The sequence below is a fragment of the Mus musculus genome, chromosome 14, assembly GCF_000001635.26.
Source record: "Mus musculus strain C57BL/6J chromosome 14, GRCm38.p6 C57BL/6J".
NCBI classification, from domain to species: domain Eukaryota; kingdom Metazoa; phylum Chordata; class Mammalia; order Rodentia; family Muridae; genus Mus; species Mus musculus.
In genome coordinates this window covers 65,681,206-65,707,867 of record NC_000080.6, presented here as the reverse complement: position 1 = coordinate 65,707,867, position 26,662 = coordinate 65,681,206, and the positions used below count along the sequence as shown (strand labels likewise).

General features: G+C 45.6%; 1 protein-coding gene across 2 annotated transcripts in view; it reads right to left on the bottom strand.

Moving 5' to 3' along the window:
- Window positions 1–26,662, bottom strand: part of Scara5 (scavenger receptor class A, member 5) — a 98,424-nt gene that overhangs the window by 56,959 nt on the left and 14,803 nt on the right. For both annotated transcript variants that reach the window (NM_028903.2, NM_001168318.1), the window contains exon 3: window positions 17,972–18,100. In NM_028903.2, the coding sequence (NP_083179.2) occupies window positions 17,972–18,100 (129 nt within the window). The remainder of the gene's footprint in view (window positions 1–17,971; window positions 18,101–26,662) is intronic.

Below are 26,662 nucleotides of genomic sequence, written 5' to 3'. Positions count from 1 at the left end.
TGCTGTAATTGGCACTACTGGAGCAACTGAAGAAAGTTAACACAGAGGATAGATCTATGTTCAAATTCTATCAATGTTTAAATACCTGCATTTAGCAGTTACATAGAGATGATAGAAGAGAGTGCCTTTGGTTTTATGAGTTCTTACTAATTTAGGGGGAATATTTGTGCCTCGCTCTCAAATGGTTTTACAGAAAGACAAAGCAAGGAGAGAGAGAAAGAGGAAAGAAGCAAGAGACAACCAAAATGTAGCAAAAGAGTCACAGTTGATGGCGCAAATGAAGGACATGTGGGTACTGGTTACACTGTCCCCTTCTCTGTAGGTTTAAAACAAAGGCACTCACAAATGAAGCTGGTCCAGTATGCACTGGGTTGAACAGGATGATCAGACCCCTAATTCTATGAACTCTACTTCTATTAATTATGGTAACAATAGCATTACCTGGCCTCGGTGTCACCTTTACTTATACTGAGTATGTTACTGGCCTCAAACCCAAACCTTGGTTTAAAAACTGTTGTAGAACATGAATTGAAGCTGTACACGGTAACTAATTCACACCCAGAAGCCCAACACTTGAAAGCCTGAGGCAGGAGGTTTACCTGAGCCAGCCTGAGCTACAAAGTGAGTTTCTAGGTCAACCTGGAGCACAGATTGAGACCATGTCTCTGAACAAAGAAGCAAAACCCATGAGATGAAATTTCACACTGTACCCCATACATTCATTAAATTATTATTTGTCAAGTAAGCATTAAAATTATGGTTTGTTGCACTACAGCCTCCCCATTTCTCTCTCTCTCTCTCTCTCTCTCTCTCTCTCTCTCTCTCTCTCTCTCTCTTTCTTTTTTTTTTTAGATATGTAGCCCAGGCAGGCCTCAAACTGGTGATCCTCCTGCCTCTGCCTCCTTCAGCAAATCCTACTGGTGTGCACCACCACAGCCGGCAACCTCCCTATTCCTGTGGTATTAATTCAGCATTATCAATATTAGATAGTTGGGTCTGAGCTCTCTCTCTCTCTCTGAGAGTCAGGCTTATGCTGCATTCAGAGTCTCCATTCCTTACAGTTCAGTACAGAACTCCCCAAACCACAAAAAGATAAACACATTGTTTGGGATTGAACTGCATAGAACAAAATAGCACGGCACACATGTGACATGGAAAGCAGCACCAAATGAGTAGGATGCAATAGTCACTCATCACCCTCTGCAGGATAAGAAGCAAGCTTCCCTCAGGCACCCCATAGTTGCTTATGGTGGTAAGCATATTATATGTAATCAACTGACTTCACGTTTCACAGTACAGACAAGAGCTTAAAGTCTCAGTTTCCGTAAACCTGTAATTCAATTAATAAACATATGGATGTAAAAAAAAAAACATCATGAGATCATTATCTAGCAAAAAAGAAAAAAAAAGCAAAACGAAAAAGAAACTCTCTTGAAATATAACGAGCAGTGCTACATCATGCTGGCGAGACCACAGTGAAAGCCAATGTGTTTATGCATTGCTGATGACTGTGCAAAATTCTTTTGGAGAACAATCTGGCAAACTTCATCTTGAGCCTTACAAAGTGTTCACATTGCTCATAAACTATTCTCCCTCCTGGGGGTTACCCCTGCAAAAAAAAAAAATTCAAAAGAGCAGAGATGCATAGTGGGGGGTGTGGTGGGAGTCATCCGTCGCTCATCTGCAGTTTGTGAAGACCTGGATAGTCATGAATGGGCAATTAAGAAAAATTAAATCCTAACACACTAAGTAGAGGGACTCTGCTAAAGCCCTCAATATGAGAACCCTGAAGGCTCTTACATAATACCATGGAAAGGCACGAGCGGCGCTAGTAAGCAAATGCACACGAGCACAGGATGAAACAGAAGCTGTTGCTCTTGAAAGTCACCGATCCAAAGCACAGGATGCTGAGTGGGTTCTCACGGACCCAGGTGGTGCTGATATGTTTGAGCTGTAGAGGGAATTTGACCTAATCACCTACTGACCAAAGCTCAACTGTTGAAGTCCCAGAGCCCAGCACTGTAGACCTCATATTCAGAGAAAGCCTTGAGGGAAGTGAAAAAGGTTAAGGGGGAGTGAAAGAGTTTCCTAATCCACACACATGTGCCTACACACATGCAAAGATGCATACACATAGCATACATGCCACACACCATACATACCATATCCCCCTCTCTTATCTTACACATATACATCACACATACCACACACACAAACACATACCATATATACCACACATACCACAAATACCATACCCCATCACATACACACACTACATACATATCACACCATACACACATATCACACCACACATTCACACCACACACCATACACACAAACACACACACACACACATATACACCACACACACCACATATCCCATGTCCCCCATCATATACACACCACACACATTCCACACACCACATGCACACATACTACACCATGCATGACACACACGTGAACAGTGGGGGAAATGGATAGCAGAAACTCTAGCAGACTAGTTTACACTCTCATTGACATCAGTATTTGTTAGAACTCAGAAGCAACCTCACATGCCAGCCTACATTTGATGGGCCTTGAATACTTTCAGAAAAATCACAAACAGGACAGATTCCCACCTGCAGGAGGTACCCCATGTAGTCACAAGAAGTAGATGGAAAGGTCAGGGACTAGCAGGAGTGAGATGGGGTGAATGCTTGATGAACACAGTTCCCCCTTGAATTGCTGAAAAGGGTTCTGGAGCTACAGCTGGTGGCTTGGTCACACAGCAATATGGTTACACGCAATGTCATTAAACCATGCACTTAAATAATTGGGTGTGGTGACACATGCCTTTGATCCCAGAACTTATGAGGCAGAGGCAGGCAGATCTGTGAGTTCAAGACCAGCCTCATTTACATAATGAGTTCCAGGCCAAGCAGACCAACACAGAGAGACCCTGTTTCAGCAAAAAAAAGAAAGAAAGGGGGGGGGGGTAAGAAAGAAAAGAAGAAGAAAGAGAGAGAGAGAGAAAGAAAGAAAGAACGAACGAACGAAAGAAAGAGGGAGGGAGGGAGGGAAGGAAGAAAGAGAAAGAAAGAGAGAGGGAAAGAAAGGAAAGAAAAAGGAAAGAAAGAAGAAAGGAAAGGAAAGAAATCTGCACACTTAAAATGGTTATGAGGGTAGATTTTCTGCCACGCATTTTCCCACAATGAAATGATTCCAAAGGGTAATTTAAGAGGGGTGTTGAGTAGGGTGGAGGGTGGGAAGATGGACTGAGTTTCAGTCTGGTTCTTGAGATTCAACCCCAGGGATGATGGAGGCAACTTGAGGGAGAGTCTGGCTAGAGTCAGGCAAGTTCTCCAGGCAAGCGATTACTCAGTGTCCGCCCGGTCCCACCCAAGTCCACATGATGGATGGGCCAGCTGGGAGGGACCCCATGAAGGCCCAGCTCAGCTTTCACAATTGAAATTTGGGGACCTGGCTCTGAGCCCATCAGCTAGAGTCTTCATTCTTCATCTCCTCTTATCCTTTCTTCCATCAAATAAAGAGGTAGTGGGTCTGGGTTGGGCTTGTTCTACGAGCTTGTCCAAAGGCTAGGCTAGCCCCTCTGCCCAGTAAGTACCACAAGCTTGGGCTTTGTGTAGTTGGGGACTTCCTCAAAACTACCCCTTCCCATGGGCTTTGGTGTGTGTGGAGGTAACATTTCCAAGCCCCTCTCCTAGGAAGAAAAACAAACAGCTGAGAGCAGGCATCTCCAGCTGCTGCACACGCACCAAAGCCAAGAGGGGGAAAAAGTTATCCCAGCCCCAGATGTCTAGTTAAATGGGAAGCAACAGGCAATGGGAGGGAATGGGAACATTTCCATAAAGCCGTTTTATCAAGGAAATTTGAAAGGCCATCCCTGAGAGCTTGTGTGTTTTGCTTCGCAGCTTCACTGTGGTACTGTGATACCTCTGCACATCTGTGTATGAGCAAGTGCCATAAAACAGACCTCATAAAAACCTACATGCCCAGCTGTATGCACAGGGCCCAAATGAAGGGAACAGAGAATTGGCTTGGTGCTTGCTTCTATGCGGGAAAATCACCCCCATGTCAATCACTTCTGGCTGAGTCATCCCCACCCCAAGTCCCATACTTATTAAGAATCCAGTAAGACCTGAGGTCTGGCTTGATATAATCACGTGTGGGCAGAGCTCTGCCTGGCCCAGGTTTTTAGGTTCAATTGGTCTACATTGCTTTTGTGGAGGCCAGGAATAAATCATGACTGGACAACGGGAGCTTGTAGGACAGGCTTTGAGCTAGGAACAGGGTGAACCCCAGCCCCTTTCCCAACCGCTAGAGCCATTTAAATCGGTTGAACCCTTGTGCACCTAATTTTGTTATTGTTGGTGGTGATGTGTGTGTATATGTGTGTGATAGGCAGGTATGTATGGTTGTATGTGCCTGTAAAGGCTAGAAGTCATGTCAAGTGTCTCCCTGTATTATTTTCCACCTCAGTTTTTGAGACAGGGTCTCTGGCTGAACTTGGAGCTCACTTAATGGCTGTATGTCAGTGAACCTTCCACATCCTCCTGTCCCTCTGTCCTCATCACAGGGGTTACAAGGACATCCTGTCACATCTAGGCTTTCATGTGGGTGCTGAGGAGCTGAACTTGGGTCCTCACATTTGTATGGCAGGCACTTCACCCTGAACCAACTCTTATGTCCATTTCCCTGGATGGATTATCATCTTCTGTGGAAACTATGGCCCTCACTGGGCTTCCAACTTCTCACCTGTGAATGGAGATGACACTATAGCACACTAGGGGGGTCAGTTGACATGTCAGATGTGAGCTGAAACCACTACTGCAATGTAACAGTAGAGCTCTCATATATAAGAAGGCCATGGTACCTGGGGTAGTACAAATTAAACAGGTTGGAAAGCCACCATTTTGCTGCTGGATGACATTTCAGAGGAAGGACAGATAAGTACAGAGGACCTTCATACACCTACACACACACACACACACACACACACACACACACACACACACACCCTCCTGGTCACATCCCAGGCCTAATATTGCCCCGTGGAAATACAACCTCAGAAACCAGGGCCAGCCAGAAAAATCCTGACAGGGTTTCAGATCTGTGGCCCCTGAAAATCTGCTATGGGTAGGAGGGGTCATGGGTGTGAACTTGGCTCCCAGTGACTTCAATGGCAAGATAAGGAAATGATTGCTGAAGAATGTTCTGGAAGTGCACCAGCTGGTAGGTAGGTGGATAGTGGTTCATATGGGTGGATTTCTTGAAAAGGTAGGGCTGTGGCTTTTATTTTATGCCTTTTCTGACATCACCCAAGGCACTGGTTGTCAACTTCCCCAATGCTGCAGTAAACAGAGTTCCTCATGTTGTGGTGACCTTGAACCATAAAATTATTTCATTGCTACTTCACAACTGGAATTTGACTTCTCTTATGAATTGTATGTAAATATTTTTGGCGGTCAAGGTTTGCCAAGGTATTGCTCCCGATGGGTTGGGAACCACTGACCTAAGGGGAGAGGATACTATAGACACAGCAAAGCAGTTTTCCCATATCCTTGACCTCTCTGCTGGTTGCTCAAAGTGTAACTAAGCCATCTGCTGTATTTCTCTTGGTGGCATGGATCACTCTTCTTGTGGGCCCAATAATGATAAATCATTTACACATACTCACAGAGACAGGATAATTTGAAAGTTGGGCTACTCCAAAATGGTTTAACCTTTATATAAAGACATAAAATTACATCTTCGGGGCTGGTGAGATGGCTCAGTGGTTAAGAGCATCGACTGCTCTTCCAAAGGTCCTGAGTTCAAAGCCCAGCAACCACGTGGTGACTCACAACCACCTGTAATGAGATCTGATGCCCTCTCCTGGTGTGTCTGAAGACAGCTACAGGGTACTTACATATAATAATAAATAAATCTAAAAAAAAATTACATCTTTGCCTTCTTTAGAGCACCATCAAGGGTAGAGCCCTAGGAAACGATTGGCCACAAAGAAGATGACATCCATGCAAGCATTATCTGCACAGCAAATGGCACACCCCCAGTTCCTTTTGATACCAGGCACAGGCCATGCTAGAATAACAGAAGATAGCCTTTTATCATGAGCCACAAAGAAAAGGAAAGGGAAGGGATCTTTTGCATCATCACAGTATGGGACAGTTTCACTCACAGTGGATCATTTGCAAGATTAAGTGTGGTCTGTGTAGATGCCTGACCCAGAAGCAGGACTGAGAGGGGCTCTCTCTCCCTACGCTTGAACCCGGGGGAGACACTACCATGTGACACCAGGACCAATGGCTAAGAGGACTTAGTAAGATGGGAGACAAGGCATCTAAAACCAGGGAGGGAGAAGGGAACCTTTCTAGGTCAGGGGTGGGTAGGGTTCAGGAGAGGGCTGCCTCTCATAGAGCCCAAGAGCCCAAATGCAAGCTGCACAGGCTAGCCCATCACAGGAGCCTTGTGCTTCTTCCTCCATCCAGAGCCAGGCTCAAGAGCAATCCAGCCTCCTCCTTGACCTTGGCCTGCTGGCAAACTCTACACAATTAATCTTGGCTCTCTCCTGACCCTCAGGTACAGAGCTGGAAGCCTTAGCTCCCAGCAAGAGGAATTTAGTTAAGATAGGATGTTATACTTGTTCAAATTGGCTCCCACCCTAGGTGGGACATGAGAAATGTCCAGAGTGGAGGAGATTGGTGACAGTGGACTTCTTCTGGTAAAGTAGAAGTCTTCAGAGTCTCCACCAGGAGCTCTTTGGAAGCAAGTGCCTATACAGGAAGAAGTGGGGCCTCCATGTTAGAACACGAATAAGGTGGCTCAAGCATGGCAGACTATGGTTCACTGAGGATGCCCATCTGGTGCTAGCAAGGTAGGGTTCACCGAAGAAGTCACCCAGAAGGGGAAATGCAGCATCTGTTTCATAGCTTTCTCCAAAGAGAGAGAGAGAGAGAGAGAGAGAGAGAGAGAGAGAGAGAGAGAGAGAGAGAAGAGAAGAGAAGAGAAGAGAAGAGAAGAGAAGAGAAGAGAAGAGAAGAGAAGAGAAGAGAAGAGAAGAGAAGAGAAGAGAAGAGAGAGGAGGGGAGGGGAGGGGAGGGGAGGGGAGGAGAGGAGAGGAGAGGAGAGAAAAAGAAAAGAAAAGAAAAGAAAAGAAAAGAAAAGAAAAGAAAAGAAGAAAATGGTACAAGTGGGTTTTGTTTTTATTTTTGTCTTATAGTTAGTGAAATAATAGGCTTCAAGAACAAAGGCGTGGCCCAGAAGGGTGCATATGGATCTTGTAGCAGCTGAGACCCCCAAGGAGGAAGGCAGGGCTTCTGGAAACAAGAGCCTGCAAGCAAGGCCCTCTGCTTCATCTCCACCCTGGCCCCCTACCCATTTACAGAATTGAGTGGGGTTAATGCTCCCTAGCCTCCACCTTGCCTTGTGCACCTTGCTCTTCACTTCTGGGGCCTCTGCTGACCAGGATGCTGAGTCAGGTAGGGCAGTATCTGGACAGAGGTTAGAGGAAACCTTCTGGGCCACCTTGGGGTGGGGATTGACTGTATACATTCCCTCAGGGCTGCAGAAACTACAGTGGGTGCCAAGCTCGATGGGATTGGACAGGGAATTCCTGTGGCATTTGAAAAGGGCTGTTTGATTGCCAAAACCAACAGAGTTAGAGAAAATTGAAAAGAAAAAACTATGTCTCATCAAAGCTCCCACCCATCCTACCACTAGGGTTTTCATTGAGTTTCCCTCTCTTATATACATTATTTTATCCTTTTATATACATATTTACATAACAGTCCTCTAAGTGTATACACACAACTGAGACCTCTCTTTCCCTGTAACATGACTCTGTAAGCATTCTCCTTTGTTGCTGAAATATACATATATAGTTTTAAGACGTTACACATTAGGCAACATCTTTTATGCAAGACCAGACTAAGAGCATCTTATACCTGGAGACTTCCCTGCTTAAGAGTGGTCCACCAGTTCAGTTTCCTTCAGTAACATTCACGTATTTCTCACGGGCTGATAAGGACCCCTCCCCAAACAACCTATTTTTCTAGTGAGGATCTGTCCAACTATGGGTAGAGAGGACCCTTAACAGAACTCCAAAACAACCAAACAATTGACAAGGGTAACTGAGTGACTTACAGAGATGACTCCACTCATCCTGGTAGCCAGAGACTGGTCCTAGGTCTCTGGATAAAAAATTAAGAATAGTGTCACCCAGGTCATGCTTAGTTGCGGGCTGGCTCTGGATCCACAGCAACGTTGTATGACCTCAGACCTAAGGTAAGAGTTTTGTTTCCCCACTCTCTAGATCCTGTCCACCGTCCACTGCCTGGTCCTAAGTGGTCATAGTGACTTAAGTCTGGCCTGAGGCTATGAACCACCCCTTCAGGCTGAATGAGAGTATGACTATGCACTTTTATGTGGTGAAGGTATCTGTCCTTATGGTACTCTTCCAAGTAGAACACCAGGAGGTTATTAACATGTTCAGACACAGTGCACCATGTCTGCATGCTGAGAGCCTTATTCTCACCTCCTGTGATACCTGTATTTTCCTTCAGAACAGAGCAATTCCAAGTCACTGTTTGCACGATGCAAGCACAGGTGCACTTGCGTGAACACACACACACACACACACACACACACACACACACACACACACACACACACGTAGGTGTGCTGACAGAGTGCATGGTGAATGAGGTTGAGGTGGTGTGAGGGGAATTCCTCTCTCTGGAATCCATGCTTGAGTAGAGAGCGGGGCCGTTTACAGAGATGGAGGGCACTGGGGGAGAAAAAGATCTGGGTGGGAAAATCAAGAGTTTTGTCTAAAAGCGGTTTGATGTAACCCAGTGGTCATGGAATGTATTAGATTGGGATCCAGGAGAAAGCTCAGAGGTGAAGACAGACAGAATTCCAGAGGACACGATAGTGACGCAGGTCACTAGGAAGACACAGTGCAACCCAGGACTGTGATCCTTGTCCCCCCAAGATGTACAGGTTGGGGTGAGAAGCTGAGAGCACACAGAGAGTGCTCCTCAGAGTATCTCAAACCCTTTGCTGGGCTCAGCAGGGAAGCATTCATTGAGGACTCTCCTGGTTCCAGGCAGGCAACTTCAGAGGCACTTCAGAGGTGACAGCCTGGAATGTAGGGGAACACTCACATCCCTCTCTTAATGCTTTTAACCCATGAAGCTTGGGGGAGCTTAATTCACTTCCCCAGATCACAGATAATGAATGATCCAGCTGGGGATGGCAAGGTAGCTCAGCTATTACAAGCACGTTCTACTCTGCAGAGGACCAAGTTTAGTTCCTAGTATCCACACTGAGCAGCTTACAACCACCTGTAACTCCAACTCCACGGGGATCGGATACCTTTGACCTCAGCAAGCACCTGCACTCACATACACATACCCACACAGAGACACATATACGTACATGTAATTTTTTTTTTCAAAAAGGACAATCAAGCTAAGACACGAACTGTGGTCTGCTGAATCCAAAACATCTCTGCTAATTCTGTCTGTGTCACAGCTGTCTGCTCCACCACCAGGCCCGATCTCTATAGCTAGGTCTGCTCTTTGGTCCTCCTCCACCACTCCCCTCTTCCTCTTCCCTCTCCTCCTCCCCCTCCTCCACTCCTCCTCCCTCCCTCTCCCCCTCCTCCTTCTACTCCTCCCTCTCCTCCTCCTCCTCCTCCTCCTCCTCCTCCTCCTCCTCCTCCTCCTCCTGTGTCTCCCACAGTATGTGGCATTTGGCTGGCCCTTGGGAAGTGATGAGTTGGCTTTGATGAAGGCAGGCTCTGAGTCCTTGGGTGTGCCCATCAAGTCATGTTGCCTACAGGATTAGCACGGAAATTCCGTGCGTTTACGACTTCTCACCAATAGTGTGGAAACAAAAGTATGCCAGCTGTTTGGCTTCAATCCCAGTCCAAACTCACAGCTCCCAGTTAGTGGCAAAGTCTCCTCAGTAGCCCTGAGCTCCCCCAGCAGAAGGCAGAAAGATGGATAGATTGAGCCCTGAACAGGTATGGGGGGGGGGGGGGAGCACAGAGGACTTTCCACCTCTTCCTGAATTGGGGAATGAAGTGTGTGTGTGTATGTGTGTGTGTGTGTGTGTGTGTGTGTGTGTGTGTGTGTGTGTGTGTGTTGGGGTCCTTTCCTCCTTGTAGATGGAGACACTAAGGATATAAGGATCAGTCCTGTGGAATCTCTTGTCCGTTGGTCACAAAGCCAAGATTTGTTCCCCTGCAGTCTATGTCCAATGTTCCTGTGTTTCCCACCAGGCAGTAGATTCTACCTCACACAAGGAGCCTCAGGTAAAGGAAATACTACTGTCTCCTAATGTCCTTCTGTATTTCCGGCCTGAGCCCCAATCCTGTGGGTCTGTGGGTTCAGACATGCAACTCACTCTGAAAATAAAATGTTTTCTAGATTCCTCTGGTGTTATAGGGATGACAAAATCTACCTGAAACCCTATGAAAATGTAACACAGACAGAGGGTCTGGGAGCCAGTGGAAGAGCACACAGGCAGCAAGCAGAGTGACCAAACCCTTTCTCTCAAGGGTCAGGCTGTTACATCTTAGCCTCTGTAGGTCACCTAATGGCTACTACTGCTAACTTGGCTGTTATAGAGCAAAAGCAGCCGTGGTTATATGTGAATGAACAAGTGTGGCGGTGTTCTAATAAAACTTTATAAAAACAGGTGGTCACAGTCAGCTATTGGATGGATCACAGGGCCCCCAATGGAGGAGCTAGAGAAAGTACCCAAGGAGCTGGGGGGATCTGCAACCCTATAGGTGGAACAACAATATGAACTAACCAGTACCCCCCGGAGCTCGTGTCTCTAGCTGCATATGTATCAGAAGATGGCCTAGTCGGCCATCAGTGGAAAGAGAGGCCCATTGGTCGTGCAAACTTTATATGCCTCAGTACAGGGGAACGCCAGGGCCAAGAAGTGAGAGTGGGTGGGTGGGGGAGTGGGTGGAGGAGCATGTGAGGGACTTTTGGGATAGCATTGGAAATGTAAATGAAATACATACCTAAAAAATAAAAATAAAAACAGGTGGTGATCAGATGTAGCCTTTTGCCTAAAAAAAAAAAAAAAAGATCTAGCTGAAACCTCTCTGCTCTTCTTTCCCTGTTGGGCATCCAGGACTTTATTGGTGACCCAGAGAGAGAACTTAGCAGCCTTGTTGTCACCGTGTTGTCTGCCTCTGTCCCTTATCTTTCTCACCTCAGGGAAGTCAGAGGCAGCATCCTGGATGATATAGTTAGGGTTGGGGGTGTCAGGGTTTCAAAGTTATTCTGGTCCTTTCTTTTCCTACCACTTTAGACCTGAGATGATGGGAGATATTCTGAAAGGTGGGGAACCCAGCAGAGTGAGGGGAGATTTAGGGGAGCAGTAGTGTCTCAGGTGAGTGTTGGTCAGATCTCAGGACCCTAGAGGTGACCTGTCTCTTCTTTCAGGGCACAAGGGTGAAAGTAAAAATGTGAGCTGGTAAGCCCCTGGTCACATTCTCCAGGGGACTGTACATGTGGCAGCAGGTTATGGAGTGGGTTTTGGATTGGGACACTGGCACAAGAAAACTGAATGACAGATATCTGCACTCATCAAGTTGATGCAACAGACTGCAATGTTTGGCAGAATCCACATGATGACATCTCACTGGGATCCCTGACAACACCTGCATTTAAGTTGAAACAGCAACAAAACCAATGAAGCTTGTTTTCCTAGCATAGGATTGAGAGCTCCTACCAGGAAGTGTGTCTTTTGAAAGAGATCCAGGGGAGGGGTAGGAAATGGCCATGATTGTTGGGGGCTGCATACTATTCCATAATTAGAACTCTATTGGTCACAACATACTTGCCTGAGCCTTGTATAGGCTGCCCTGGCCACAGCAACCATAAGCAGTGTCTATTTATGTTTATCTCTCTGGAGCTTATTGGGAGGATGGGTGTTGATGGAGAATGGCCATGTGCTTATTCTATTACTTCAGTATTGGCTATACACAGGGAATTAATAATACAAGAGGTAATGGGGCAGTGGCGGCACACACCTTTAATCCCAGCACTGGGGAAACAGATGTGGGCAGATCTCTGTGAGTTTGAGGCCACCCTGGTCTACAACGGAAGTTCCAGGACTGCCAACGCTACACAGAAAAATCCTGTCTTGAACAAACAAAACAAAACAACAACAATAATAACAACAAGAGGTAGTGCCTTATCATGAAAGAGTTTTCTTACAGTGGAAGAGAACAGAGATCCACACCAAATAACTTCAATATGCAAATGTAAGGAGTGAGATTTCCATACACAGGGTCTCCAAACCAAGTCTGCTGAGCCACTGCTGTTGATAGGAATGGGCTTGCTCACTCTAGGGGTTCTAACTGATCAACCCTACAACCAGCATGAGAGACAGCAAGACAGACAGTTATGAGTGCTTAGGCTAAACCAGTGGGTCCGTTAATCTTTTGCTATTCTCACAGCAAAACCCCTCCAAGTGTGATAATAATAATAATAATAATAATAATAATAATAATAATAATAATCTAATGGTTAATGAGTTCCTTTCCTGTGTCAAGAACTAACAGTTTTCACATATTCATTTGTTTAATCGTCACAGCGATCCTACAGGGGCGTGTGTGCTATTTTATAAATGAGGAAGTAAATATTAAAAGGTTACTCTGTTTACCCCCAAGACAGCACAGTCATTCACTGGTGGAGCCTGGAGTTAAACCACAAGTTTGGCCTCCGAGCCCAGAGCCTAGTGGGAACAGTGCTCTTGTTACAATATGTGAAAGACACAGAGAAAAAATAAAACTGTCATTTGACCCATTATTTTTTAGACTATGGCTGTGTTCCATTCAGAGATTATGAAACGAATGGCTGGACTGGGACTGTTTTAAAAACTAGAAAGAATGGAGTAGAATAGGGTAGGAAACCAGGATAGAAAACCATCAGTGGGATCAAACATGTCCGGTCAGGTTTGTGTGTGGGTGGGCTGTGATGGAACGTGCACCAAGGTCATGGTAATATTAAAAAAAAAAAAAAAAAAAAAAAGGGAAAGGAAAGGAAAGACAAGACAAGACACCTGGTCAGGTCCACTCTGCTGATGTTATAAGTGAATAATCTAATATCCATATACCTCAGAGCATCTCAGAGAGTTGATAGGAGATGAGCCAAAACTACCTTTCAGTTTAGTTGACTGGAAAGGAAACCAAGGAAAAGAAAGAGTGACAGTATCGATGGTAGCACTAGGCCAGCTCCTCTCTATGTTGGCTAGGTGTCAGCTTTAGATATACTGACCCATTTAACCCTCACAGCAACCCAGAGTGGCAAGTAGGAATGCCAGCCAGCTTCCCCTACTTTCAATATAAGAACCCTTATATTGAAAGGGGAGGTGCAGAAAAGGTCAGGTGATGTGGCCAACATCACGTGACAGTGGAGAACCTAAAGTTCAAGCCTAGAGGGGCTGGCTCCATGATCCAGACTCACGCTGGTGCGAACTACTTCACAGCCCCTTCTGTCGTAATACTCTCTCTGAAGATTACAGGGTCAGAACATACTAAGATGAATGCGTGTTCACATCTTTAGCTGCAGAACTCTAAGTCTCCAGCCAAGTGTTCTTGAAGGGAAATTCAATATTCATAGTTTTTAGAGACTTGATTAAAGTAAAAACAACCATCATTGAGCATTTTCCCAAGGCTGTCTTCTCCATCCATTCATTCATCCATTCATTCATGCATTCATTCATGCATTTGAAAATAGGCACTGAAGAACCAAACAGAACAGATGAAGAACTGTAAGGAAAAGCCAATTACAACACCCTCCTCTGTTCTAAAAGGGCCTGAGAACTTTGATGAGGAGACTGACACACACCATGATGGGAGTCGAAGAGAGCAGGCTTAGGAAGGGCAAGCACAGGCCCCGAGTAGAGCACAAGTGAGGTGCCTCCGGAATCCTTTCTCTGTGGCCTATGAACTCTCTAAAGGTGGATGGCGGATCTGTCTCTCAGTTCTCATTTTAATTACTTCCAAATTCCTACAAGGTACAACAGGTGACAGCTGTCTCTATCCACATTAATTGCCTCCTCCAAAGGTGATTTTAATGACCTAAGATTCACAGCCTCCTGGGGAGAAAGCAAGGTCACTCTTCATAAATGTATACTTCCTTCTGCAGCGAGGCAGGAAAACTCTGCTGGCCTCAGAGTCAGGATTCTGTAACCTAATGGGCGATGTCCTTGACAGCAGCCACAAACAGGGTGGAATGTCACAGGATTGTCTTAACAAAGACCAATGGTATCACACTCTGACCTCCAAGATGATTGATGTGATCAGAATCCACAGTACAGATGCAGGGTGTTCTAATCGCGCTTCCTCCTCTGCAGGTTTCAGGGACCAACTTGCTTGAAACAAAGTGATAGAAAAGTAAGCCCTCGGTTCAATTCAGTTGGCCAGATCTTCCCTAGGCTGAGGACGCCAAAACTCCAGCTTCAGGAACGGGACATTCTTTTTGCATAAATTTGCTATGAAACATAAGCTACAGTGTGTGTGTGTGTGTGTGTGTGTGTGTGTGTGTGTGTGTGTGTGTGTTTGTGTGTGTCTGTGTATGTCTATATGTGTGTCTCTATGTATGTGTGTGTCTGTGTGTCTATGTATGTCTGTATGTGTGTCTCTATGTATGTCTCTGTGTATATCTGTCTCCCTGTGTGTGATTGTCTGTGAATCTGGGTGTATGTCTCTATGTGTGTTTGTGTGTATGACCATGTGTGTGTGTCTGTGTATGTCTCTGTGTGTGTATGTCTCTGTGTGTGTCTGGAGTCTGGGTGTATGTCTCTATGTGTGTCTGTGTGTGTGACCATGTGTGTGTCTCTGTGTATGTCTCTGTGTGTATGTCTGTGTGTATATCTGTATGTGTGTGTCTCTATGTGTATGTCTCTCTGTGTGTGCCTGTGTGTGTGTGTGTCTTTGTTGGGGGGAGACTTTAAACTCACACTGAGCAGCATACATACCTCATACCTTTTTATTCTCATGACTGAAAATGATGATGGCAATGCCCACTGTTGACAATAAAAAAGAGTTAAAGCTGAGTGTCATAGTAAATGCCTATAACTCCAGAGTCTGAGACAGAGACTTGGCAAGAATTTGAAGCCAACTTGGGCTACATAGTGAAGTCCAGTCCAGCCTGGGCTACAATACAGGAGAGCATGTTGACTGTAGATGGAAAGTCTGGCTGGAGATGAAGCTTCTACAGTGACCTAGAGGCAGCCAGCCTTTCAAGTTTGGGGTCACCCTGAACCACCCCCTCCATTTCCCACCATCTTGGTATCTCCTAGGAAGGAAAGTCTTAGAGGTATTCAGTTAGGCCATCAAAGAACCTTCTTCTGCAAGACAGGGAAGAGCCTCCTCAAGGACCTGTGCTCAGTACCTCCTTCTCCTTCAACTGGAGAAACTGTGCTGTCTGTATTTTCGTGGGCTTCTCTCATGCCACATCCCCCAGAGGCTAACATAATTATCCAGAAAAGAACCTAGGAAAGTGACAATGGCCACACCCTCAGATCCAAGAGATCCATTCCAATCTGCTCAATTTTCCTCGAGTACAGGCAGTAATACATTACGGCAAAACCTACAGGTTCAAAGGTGACAATGATAATGTAAAAACCCTGTTCAAGTACGAACATCTTGAATAGGCAAGGAAGCCTGGCAGCAGTTTCACAGGGTTGGGAAACCACACCCCGCCCTCTTTTCTGAAGCTTCCAGGATATCATCATAAATCGTTTCGGACCACTGAGCCAAGAAAAGAGCCTCTCCTTGTCACGCTGTACAGCACTGGCCCTCAGAGAGTGTGTCTCTGTTCTGAATGGACGTCACCATATTCACCCTTTGCTGGGTGGTCCACCTTCAAGGCAAGGAGTCTATGTCTACCCTTCCCCAGGCAGCAGCTCTTCAGATATCAGAAGAGGACTTTCCTCTCCTCCATGTTTCTCTTGAGATGAGATGGTACCCTTCTATTCCTGTCCTTGGTCTTTGGAGTCCTATCCTAGGTCCCTTCCCTCCCTCTTCCTCTCCTGGAAACCCCCTTTGGTCACCTAAAAGTTTTTGTTCAGAGCAGTTGTAACACTATGGCTTTCATGCTGGGCTGAAAGACTTTCCAAACATTCCAGAAATTTGTTATGGTCTTGGCAGCCAAAACCACAAAACCGGGATCCCAAGCTCTCACCGAGCAGACCAAGAACATGTTCAAATCATCTCCTGGCTGGCTTGGCCCATGGTAGACCTTGCTGGACACCGTCCTTTGGTCGTCAGGATGAATCATGAGTTTTTCTCCATGTTGCTGTTGGCCACCCTCAGTGCAGTGCTTGGTAAGACAGGCACCACCCCTGAGACCCTGACTATGGGAACATGAGGGCACAGGCAACACCGACTATCTTCTTGCAATGCCCAAGTGGCTTGTCCCACTTGATGCAGAGTGAGTCAAGATGAGGGAGGTCCTGGGCATCGCTCTCGGGGGTTTCCTGCAAAGGGTCATCTGTAAGGGCTGTACCTCCAGAGTCTTGCCCTCTAGTTAACTCATGGACCCCACCCTGAGCAAGTCAGCTCTGCCTGGTCAGCAGCCTTGCTCCAAACAACCCCACCCTCTTTCATGCTACAGCCATTTCCCAGAGATCACCATCCCAGCACCACTTACACCCTAGCACAGAACCCACTGCCTTTCGCCTTGACTGGGCTTTAGTCGTCTGACCCTGAATCAGCCTCTAGAGTGGAAACTCCTTGAGAAAATCCCCTGGCCCATATTTAGCTGTGTTTCAGTCTTAGCACGGTAGGTTCTCGTGAGAGAGAGCTCCTTTGGCCAATTGTCAAACTGGCCATATCTCCATTAAGAAAGTGATAAACGAGTGGCCCTTCCTTTGGAGATATCCAGGAAGAGACCACCAGGGCCTGGTTTTACTCTCTACCATGGTGGGATGACCTGCAGGTGGGGAGCCAGGCTACTGGGAGCAGAAGGTCAACAGACTCCTGTTGGATCCCTTTCTTGTCTCTGTCTTTCTTTTTCTCTTTCTTTGTTTATTTTGGGCCGGGCAGTGGTGGCGCACGCCTTTAATCCCAGCACTCGGGAGGCAGAGGCAGGCAGATTTCTGAGTTCAAGGCCAGCCTGGTCTACAAAGTGAGCTCCAGGACAGCCAGGGCTATACAGAGAAACCCTGTCTCGAAAACAAAAACAAAAACAAATTTTTTTCTTCTTTTGAGACAATATCTCTTTATATAACCTTGGCTCTCCTGGAACTCACTATGTATAAGAGGCTAGCTTTGAGCTCACAAAGATCCGCCTGGCTCTGCCTCCAAAGTGCTAGGATTAAAGATGTACACCACCACCTCCAGGTCCTTTTCTAAATCTTCCAGCCTGCCTTGCCCTGGCAGTGCTCCTCTTCCATACACTCCACCCATCAAAGTCCAATCTCATAAACAAACATCGAGGAAGAACCTGTTTAGTTGAGATAGAATCTATTCTAGCTCCTTGTAGCTGCAAAGGAAGCAGGCTTCCCCAACCCTGATTAACCTCAGCAGCAAAGTGCTATGTCTCTATTTTGATGACACCCCAGGGAAAGAACTAAGATAAACCCCATCCTGCTCAGTACATACCACATCCCAGAGGTTGGAGAGTCCTGGAATAAGGCATGTACCCCATGAAGATGCAGGGATAGTCAGAAATCACCCTGGGAAACCAGATCTCTCCTACTGGATTCAGAGGTTCCACCCTCTTAGATAGCTTCCCTTGCCAGTCCATCCCACATAGAAAGACAAAGCTACTGAAGAGCCATGTCCAGTCAGAAAGAACAGCCAGCATCTTCCTCTTTGGTTTCCATAGCAACAAGGACAGCCTTTGGGCTTATGACAGTGAGAGTGGGAGCAGAGCCTCTGAGTCTTCCTCTCTCATCCCCAAAGGCGTGGACAGAGAAAGACTGCTCTTACCTGCTAAGATGAAGATACCCACAAGAATCAGGAAGACCAGAAGATACAGCCCCAGGACTGCATGCTTCAGCGCTGAGAGGGAGCCCAGCTGTGTACAGCAGCCTCCCGCCCGCCGTTTGTGACATGGACCTAAAAGAGGAGAAATGAAACAGGAATGAAAACAACCTCATTTTTCCTGTGAGGTCTCACCTCTCCATCTTGCATACAGATGCTTATGCCCCTTCTGCACATCTGCAACACAGCCCCCACAATCAGGAACTTTCTAGGGCCATCACATGCTGTTCAGCTTTTTTGCTCTCCATCTGCCATCTAGGAATAACCCAAACAGGTTTGTGTGGTCACCATAAACCCTTCTCCAAGTAATAGAAACACACTAAAGTAGGCTTTAAGGTCCATTCTTTACCAAGCATCAGTATCTCACAAGATCCAGGGACTATGAAAGGAAAGTTAAAATGAGAATTGCTGACCCCACCAACCAAGGAGTATATATGGCTCCAGCTGCATATGTAGCAGAGGATGGCCTTGTCAGGCATCAATGGGAGGAGAGGTCCTTGGTCCTATGAAGGCTCCATAGATCCCCCAATGTAGGGGAATTGAGGGTGGGGAGGCAGGAGTGGGTGAGTAGGTAGAGGAATACCCTCATAGAAGCAGGGGGAGGGGGAATGGGAATGAGGGTTTCTGGGAGTTTGGGAAACTGGGTAAGGGGATAACACTTGAAATGTAAATAAATTAAAAAAAAAATCCAACAGCCACAAAATGTCAGATTTTTGTAGAGCAGTTTCCTCCTCGATGAAAACTTTTCATCTTCTAGGGAACTTAAGATGTTTATGAGGAGGAAATAAACTCAAAATGGCTTCAGGAAGTCCCTGAAGCTAACCAGATTCACTAGGTCCTTTTGTCACTGAGAGTGTATGGTAAGAGTCACTCCCAGAGGAGTCCAGTTGCAATCATCATCATCATCATCACCATCACCATCACCATCATCATCATCGTCGTCATCATCACCATCATCATCATCACCATCACCATCACCATCATCATCATCATCGCTGGCCTTACAAGGTGGCTCAACGGGTGAAGATGCTGGCCACACATACCTGGGGACCTGACTTTGGTCTCCTCGGCCCACAGAAAGGTGGACAGAGAGAACTGACACCATAGAGTTTTCCTCTGGCCTCCACAGGGTACTGTCACACGTACCCACACATAAGCATGCATACACACATGCTAATCATGAATTTAAAAGAGTGGGACTTGCAAGTCCCACCTTCTGCAGTGATTAGGAACAAATGGGAATCAAGCACGGGACTCTTGCCAGACCATAGACAGGGGCACCTGTTCTGGAAGAACTTGAGGGCTATATAAGACCTAGAATTTTTGAGATGGTAGAGCGGTGGTTCTCAGCCTTCCTGAGGCTGCAACCTTTTAATACAGTTCCTTGTGTGGTGGTGGCACCCAACCATAAAACTATCTCATTGCTACTTCATAACTGTAACTTTGCTACTTTTATGAATTGTAATATAAATATCTGATATGCAGGATATCTGATATGCAACCCCTGTGGGATTCGTGACCCATGGTTTGAGAACCTCTATGCTAGAAGTTCTGATTGCTACCTTAACTTTAATGTCAGCAACTAACTAAAAACTAAACGAAGGGGAAGGTGGAAATAAAAATGCATCTGGAACCAAAATCTGATCACCAGCTTGTAAATTTGTGTTTAAATTTACCAAAAACCATAGTAACTTCATCCTGTGCTGTCAGACCACCAGCATCTGGCGAAAATAAAACAGCGATTGTTGTCATGGGCCTTACAGAGGGAGCGCGTGTCCAGCTTCTTTGGGCTCACATCCAAAGTCAGCTAACTGAATGCCTGATGTCCTAGTTAGTTTTCTTGGTGTTGTAATAAAATTCCCCACAAAAGCAACAAGGAAAGAAGGTATTGGTGTCATCCGCCCTGCAGGGTGTCAGGAGTGTGATGTCACACTGCACCTGCAGACAGGAAGCAAAGAGAGATGAACCCTAGTCCTCCATCCACTTCCTCCTTTTTAGTCAGTGCTGGAATTCTAGACCATAGGATGCTGCTGTCCATCTTCAGCTAAACTTTTCTGGAAAGACCCTCACAGGTACACTGAGGGAAGTTTTTATGGTGATTCTAAAACCTAGTGAAGTTGGCAATCAAGAGTAACCATGCCGGGTGTGGTGGAGCACGCCTTTAATCCCAGCACTTGGGAGGCAGAGGCAGGTGGATTTCTGAGGTCGAGGCCAGCCTGGTCTACAGAGTGAGTTCCAGGACAGCCAAGGCTACACAGAGAAACCCTGTCTAAAAAAAGAGAGAGAAAGAAAGAAAGAAAGAAAGAAAGAAAGAAAGAAAGAAAGAAAGGAAGGAAGGAAGGAAGGAAGGAAGGAAGGAAAGAGAAAGAAAGAAAGAAAGAAAGAAAGAAAGAAAGAAAGAAAGAAAGAAAGAAAGAAAGAAGAAAGGAAGGAAAGAAGGAAAGAAGGAAAGAAAGAAAGAAAGAAAGAAAGAGAGAGAGAGAGAGAGAAAGAGAGAAAGAAAGGCAGGCAAGAAAGAGTAACCATTATACCTATCAACACAGTTACTTGAGAGACTGAAGCAGGAGGATGGCAAATTTAAGACTGTCCTAGCTACATGGTGAGTTTGAGGTCAGCCTGGGTAACTTACTGAGCCCTTGACTCCAAGTAAAAATAATAGGGCAGTTGGTAGTTCTGTGGTAGAGTGCTTGCCTAGCAGGCATGGGGCCCTAGGCCCTGTCCTTAGTATCACAAATAGCAGCTACTGTTAGTGACAAACCTTGCATTAGGACTCAGGTGACCTGTCAACTCAATTTGTCCTTCAAGGCAGTCCTTAAATTCCACCCAGAGACCAAGAAACTTATAAACTTCCACCACTGCTGTGTCAATTAAAAGAGGAAAGAAAGTAAGGGGCACTTCTCTACCCCATCCCAGACATATTCTTTTCAAAGAACAATGTCTTTGCCTGGCTCTCTGGAAATGATAGACCCCTCCAGAGGGACTGTCCTTTACTGCTCCTGACTGGAGCAGGTACTGAGAAGAAAAGGGTTGGCAAGAGATGCTGAAATCTTTGGTATTTTTTTTTTTAAAGAAAAACCTTTGAAAGATGGTGGGGCACTTGCAATTTCTCGGTACATTTCATTGGCTTTGAGGATCAGCAAAGATCATGTTTCCTCTTGACAGTCCTTACTAATTCTTAGCCTCTGGAGGTTTTATTACTACTGGGAAGTAGTGGGTGGCAATGAATGCCTTTGGATCCAAACAGTTCTGGATTCTCAGAAGTGTTTGACTTGAACATGTTCCCATTCATATATTCCACTTCATTGTAAACACTGCCTTTAAAACACCAAGCGGGTGACGAAAGGATGGATCATCTAGTGATTGCCATATCCAGGGATCTATCCCATAATCAGCTTCCAAACGCTGACACCAGTGCATACACTAGCAAGATTTTGCTGAAAAGACCCAGATATAGCTGTCTCTTGTGAGACTATGCCGGGGCCTGGCAAACACAGAAGTGAATGCTCACAGTCAGCTATTGGATGGATCACAGAGCCCCCAATGCAGGAGCTAGAGATATTACCCAAGGAGCTAAAGGGAACTGCAACCCTATAGGTGGAACAACGTTATGAACTAACCAGTACCCCGGAGCTCTTGACTCTAGCTGCATATGTATCAAAAGATGGCCTAGTCGGCCATCACTGGAAAGAGAGGCCCATTGGACTTGCAAACTTTATATGCCCCAGTACAGGGGAACGCCAGGGCCAAAAAGGGGGAGTGGGTGGGTAGGGGAGTGGGGGGGTGGGTATGGGGGACTTTTGGGATAACATTGGAAATGTAAATAAGGAAGATACCTAGTAAAAAATTAAAAAAAAAAAAACCAAGCGGGACGGTCTCAACAATCTTGCCATAAAACATCAGGCACAACTCAAAGCTCCACTGCCAAAGAAATAAAAGTCAATGATCATTTCCCTCAATCCTTAATTGTTAGCAAATTTTGAGAGTCAAAATTTTCACTAGCATTTGAACAGAAAATCATTCTAACTTACCTGAAATTATCTTTCTAGAATTCTCTATCTCTTTCTACACTAGAATGCAGCTGGTTTTACTCCTGCACATGTAGGCTCTGGGAACACTTCTACTTCTGGTGAGAGCTAGCTTACTGACCCTTTACAGAGAAAAGCCTGCCTCCTGGAAGAGCTAGGGCGGTAGGCACAGCATTGTGTAATGCTGTACACATTATCACAATGGGAGTCCCATCTGTCTTACTCTGGGTCTCCCTTCCTTGAGTCTCAGAACACGTAGGAGGAGGAGACTGACTGCTATGTACATTGCTGAGTCAGATCCAACCTTTGCCATTTGTATGCATGTCACTAGCTTGCCACAGGAAGAGTGTCGAGTTATACGTTGCACAGTAGCACAATATTTTTTTTTGCATGAAAAAAAGAGAAGCCCCCTTCCTTTTATCTTTTATTTGAACACCCACTTGTGATGGATCCCTTTGTCAAAAAACACAAGGAGACTAGACCTTCCTTTGAAATGGCATTTTTTTTTAGGAAGCCTTAATCCCTTCCTAATAATAAAGAAAGCAGTTCCAAATACAGCAGGCTAAGGGCTTCAGACATATATTTCCACAAATCTTCGGACAAGCAGAACAAAATTACCATAGCAAGATGCTTAGAGGATATAACACCAAGGGAAGGGAAGAGATTAAGATGAAGACCAAGGAGCTTTTGTTATCATTGTCCTTTTTCCTGTGTGTGTGTGTGTGTGTGTGTGTGTGTGTGTGTGTGACATCTCTCACTGAATCTAGAACCTGCCCATTAGACTAGACGGCAGGGCCAGAGAGTGGAGGTGTTTCCCTGTCTGTGCTGGAACGGCAGGTGTGCACTCGCTGTCAAGTCTGGTTTCTGACGTGGGCTAAAGGGGATCAAAGTCAGGTCACCATGCTTGTGAAGCGAATGCTCTACTGACTGAGCCATCTCCCCAGACCGCAGAGGATTTCTTGTTGCTTGGTCTTTTTTGGCTAAGATCAAGTGTAGAAGCATATTTTTGAGCAACATCTTTATCTTTAAAAGATGGCAAATTTGGGACTTTCCTTGCACACCCCTGGCCTTCTCAGAAAATGTGTGTGTAGAGTAAACTGTCATACAGAATAACCAATAGATTTATAAGCAGCCACAGAAGTATAAAGGTATATATGAGGAAGAGGTATACCCTGCCTCCATCCCGGTTCCTAGACAGGGGCTTGGCACACGTCAATCAACAAGTATAACCACCTCCCTCCAGTAATCCCAGAGGACAGCAAGGAGGCATGTGAACAGAGTGACATGGTCCAGTAAGTGCTCTGGCAGAGGCAGTGAGTCAGTCTGAGGGGGGAGTCTCCATAGAAAGATCCCACACTGGTGAGCCTGAAGGACGGGCTTGACTGAGAGGCTGATGTCCTCCTGTTTCTCCAGCCTCATGGTTCAGTGAGCAGCTGTTGTAGATTCAAAAGCTGAGACTCCGAGAAGAAATGTTCTTCCCAATGCAAGAACAGCTCCAAAGAGAGTCCTGGCAAAGCTGCTAGCCATTAGGTTTTGTTGTTGTTTGCAGCTGAAGGGACATGGTGACCAGATTGATGGAGAGAAAATGGTGAATGACAACAAAAACCTTCCAAGCCAGTGGCTCTCAACCTGTGAGTCTTGACCCCTGGTGTGGGGAGACTGTCGAATGACCCTGTCACAGGGGTCAGACCATCACAAAACATACATATCTACATTATGATTCATAACAGTAGAAAGGTTATAGGTATGAAATATCAACAAAAGTAATTTTATGGTTGGGGAATTGCCACAGCATGAGCAACTGTATTAAAGGGTGACAGCAAAGTTTAGGTTAGGAAGGTTGAGGAATCCTAGCTCTAAGAGGATCATGGGAAAGGAATTCCCTCAGGCTACGGCCTCTGAAAGAAACAGCCAGTGACCAGGAAGTGATGGACAGGAACCAAGAGGTCAGCAGAGGTTGAGGCTAACAGCTCTGAGCAAGTTGAAAACTAAATCCACATAAAGTGATCTAAAAAAAGAGCTCAGAGTTCCAGTATAGGAGATGGTGATCTAGGCTCAGTGTGCTAGCGTAGAAGATGGTGATCTAGGCTCAGTATGCTAGCATAGGAGATGGTGGTCTAGGCTCAGTGTGCCAGCATAGGAGATGGTGGTCTAGGCTCAGTGAGCCAGCATAGGAGATGGTGGTCTAGGCTTAGTGTGCCAGCATAGGAGATGGTGATCTAGGCTCAGTGTTCTAGCATAGAAGATGGTGGTATAGGCTCAGTGTGCCAGCATAGGAGATGGTTATCTAGGCTCAGTGTGCTAGCATAGGAGATGATGATCTAGAATCAGTTTGCCAGCATAGGAGATGGTGATCTAGGCTCAGTGTGCCAGCATAGGTGATGGTGACCTAGGTTCAGTGTGATAGCATAGGTGATGGTGATCTAGGCTCAGTGTGCCAGTATAGGAGACAGTGATCTAGGTAAGGAGCAGGTGGCTGCTGCCTTACTGCAGGTAACTGCTGGTGCCTCTCCATCTTTAAATATCTGTGCTTGCATGCTGTCTATACTTTTTTTTTTTTTACCATGGCCAGGTTTCCCAGGCTCTTACATTCTTGATATCATCCCTCTTTTGAAGTTAATTTTATTTAAGGAAAAACTGTAACATCATCACACGTGCATTAACATCCTCATAGTAGGTAGATAAAGATTAAGAATGTTCAGGAAGGGACTAGGGAGAATGGCTGTCGGTAAAGGGCTTGCCTTTCAAGCATGAGGACTTGAGTTTGAGTCCCAGAACACACACACACACACTCACACACACACACACACACACACACACACACACACAGCCATAATAGTAATCCAACAACTAGGGAGGTAGAGACTGGGGTTCACAGTCTTGCTCACTTGGTGAGTTCTAAACTAGTGAGAGACCCTGTCTCAAAAGAAAAGAAAGAGAGGTGTACATCAGTTGAGGACCAACATGCATGATTGTCCTCTGGTTACTTTTTATATCCACACACACACAGGCACACACAGGCACAGACAGACACATACATATACACATGTATACACTTACATACACACATGTATACATATATATATAAATACATACACATGCATACACACATACATACACAAACAAATACACACAGAGACATATGTATACATATACACAAACACAGATACACACATGCACACACATACTACACACACATGCATACACAGACATACACACACACACACATATGTAACACACATAAAGGCAGTACACTGAGGATTACTAAATATCATCAAGAGAACTATGCCAGGACCTCACACACATCTCTCATTACATGTAACTGTTGGCGTGAGCTTCTGTCGACTCCACATACTGCAGTCACCTTCCTGTTCCTGGGAGCAGCAAGGCTTGGTAAGGTTCTCTGCAGGAATGTGAGCACATTTATTTTTGCTGGAAAGGTCATCTCTTACACTGGTCTCATACAAATAAATAATTGGCAAATTTCTACTTGGCTACAAAATGCAACTTGGAGCAAAACTTTGTTCTGAAAAGACAAGCGAAGGCTTGGCTCTCCCTACACACCCAGGACTTCCAAACACCACTGGGTGCCCACGTAGGCAAACCATGTAATCAATTCCCTGGAACTTTCTTCGACATTCTTTGGGCTAAACTCCACTCTGCACATTCTCGTTCTGATCCAGTGATGAAATCTGGGGCATAGGAGTCTTTGGTTCTAGAACAAGTCACTTGTCACAGCAAGAGAAAATGTGAAGACACATTTTTGGACAGAAAACGAAATATCTATTGGGGGGGGGCATTTGATTTCTTTCGATAGGATATATCCAAAATGAGATTGTCTTAAAGTATTTTATTATTCCCAGAGGTTAGAAGTGTGGAGTACTCTTAATAATGAGAGCAAGAGTGTGCCCAAAGAAGAGTGTCAAGCAGCCCAGCCCTGCTCCCAGCCCTGTCACGAGGGCAGGAATGGGTGTGGGGACTCTGGAGGGAGATTTAAAGACTCTCTGTCACGTAAGGGCTGTGAGGCCAGGTCAAAGCATCCCACGCTGTCCCTCATCAATACACTCTTCCCCTCAAAAATAGAAATAATGTTTCAGTTTTTTAGTTATAATTTGAGTCTTTGGGGAGTTATCTTCTTAAATTTGTTTTTCTTCCCATCTACAAATGTACTTGCAAGTTGGGCCTGATAAATCTTTATCTCTAAAGAAACTGTGTGGAAACAACAGCAAACAGGGGATGGGGTGATATGGAATCCACAACTTGAGTGGTTATACTCAGGACAGTCCTTTGCTTTGGTTCTCACTGGTCCGGGGCCCATAAACAGCAGGTGGGGCTAGCATTTTATTACTGGGAGGAACCTCGGGGCTCAACTCATCCAAGGATCTCCATTAAACCTGCCCAAGTCTGACTTCATTAAGATCAGCTTCATTCTCACACTGGTTACTCATCCCTCACACTGTTTTCATTGTACAATAGGCACAGTGAAAGGCGGCCCCAGATGACCTCGGTCTCGGCTGCTGCTGGAACTCTGTGCCTTTAATGGGGACTCCATTTAGCTTTGCTCATAAAAGGGAGGAAGATACCCATGCAGCAGGGGCCATGCAGAATGGAA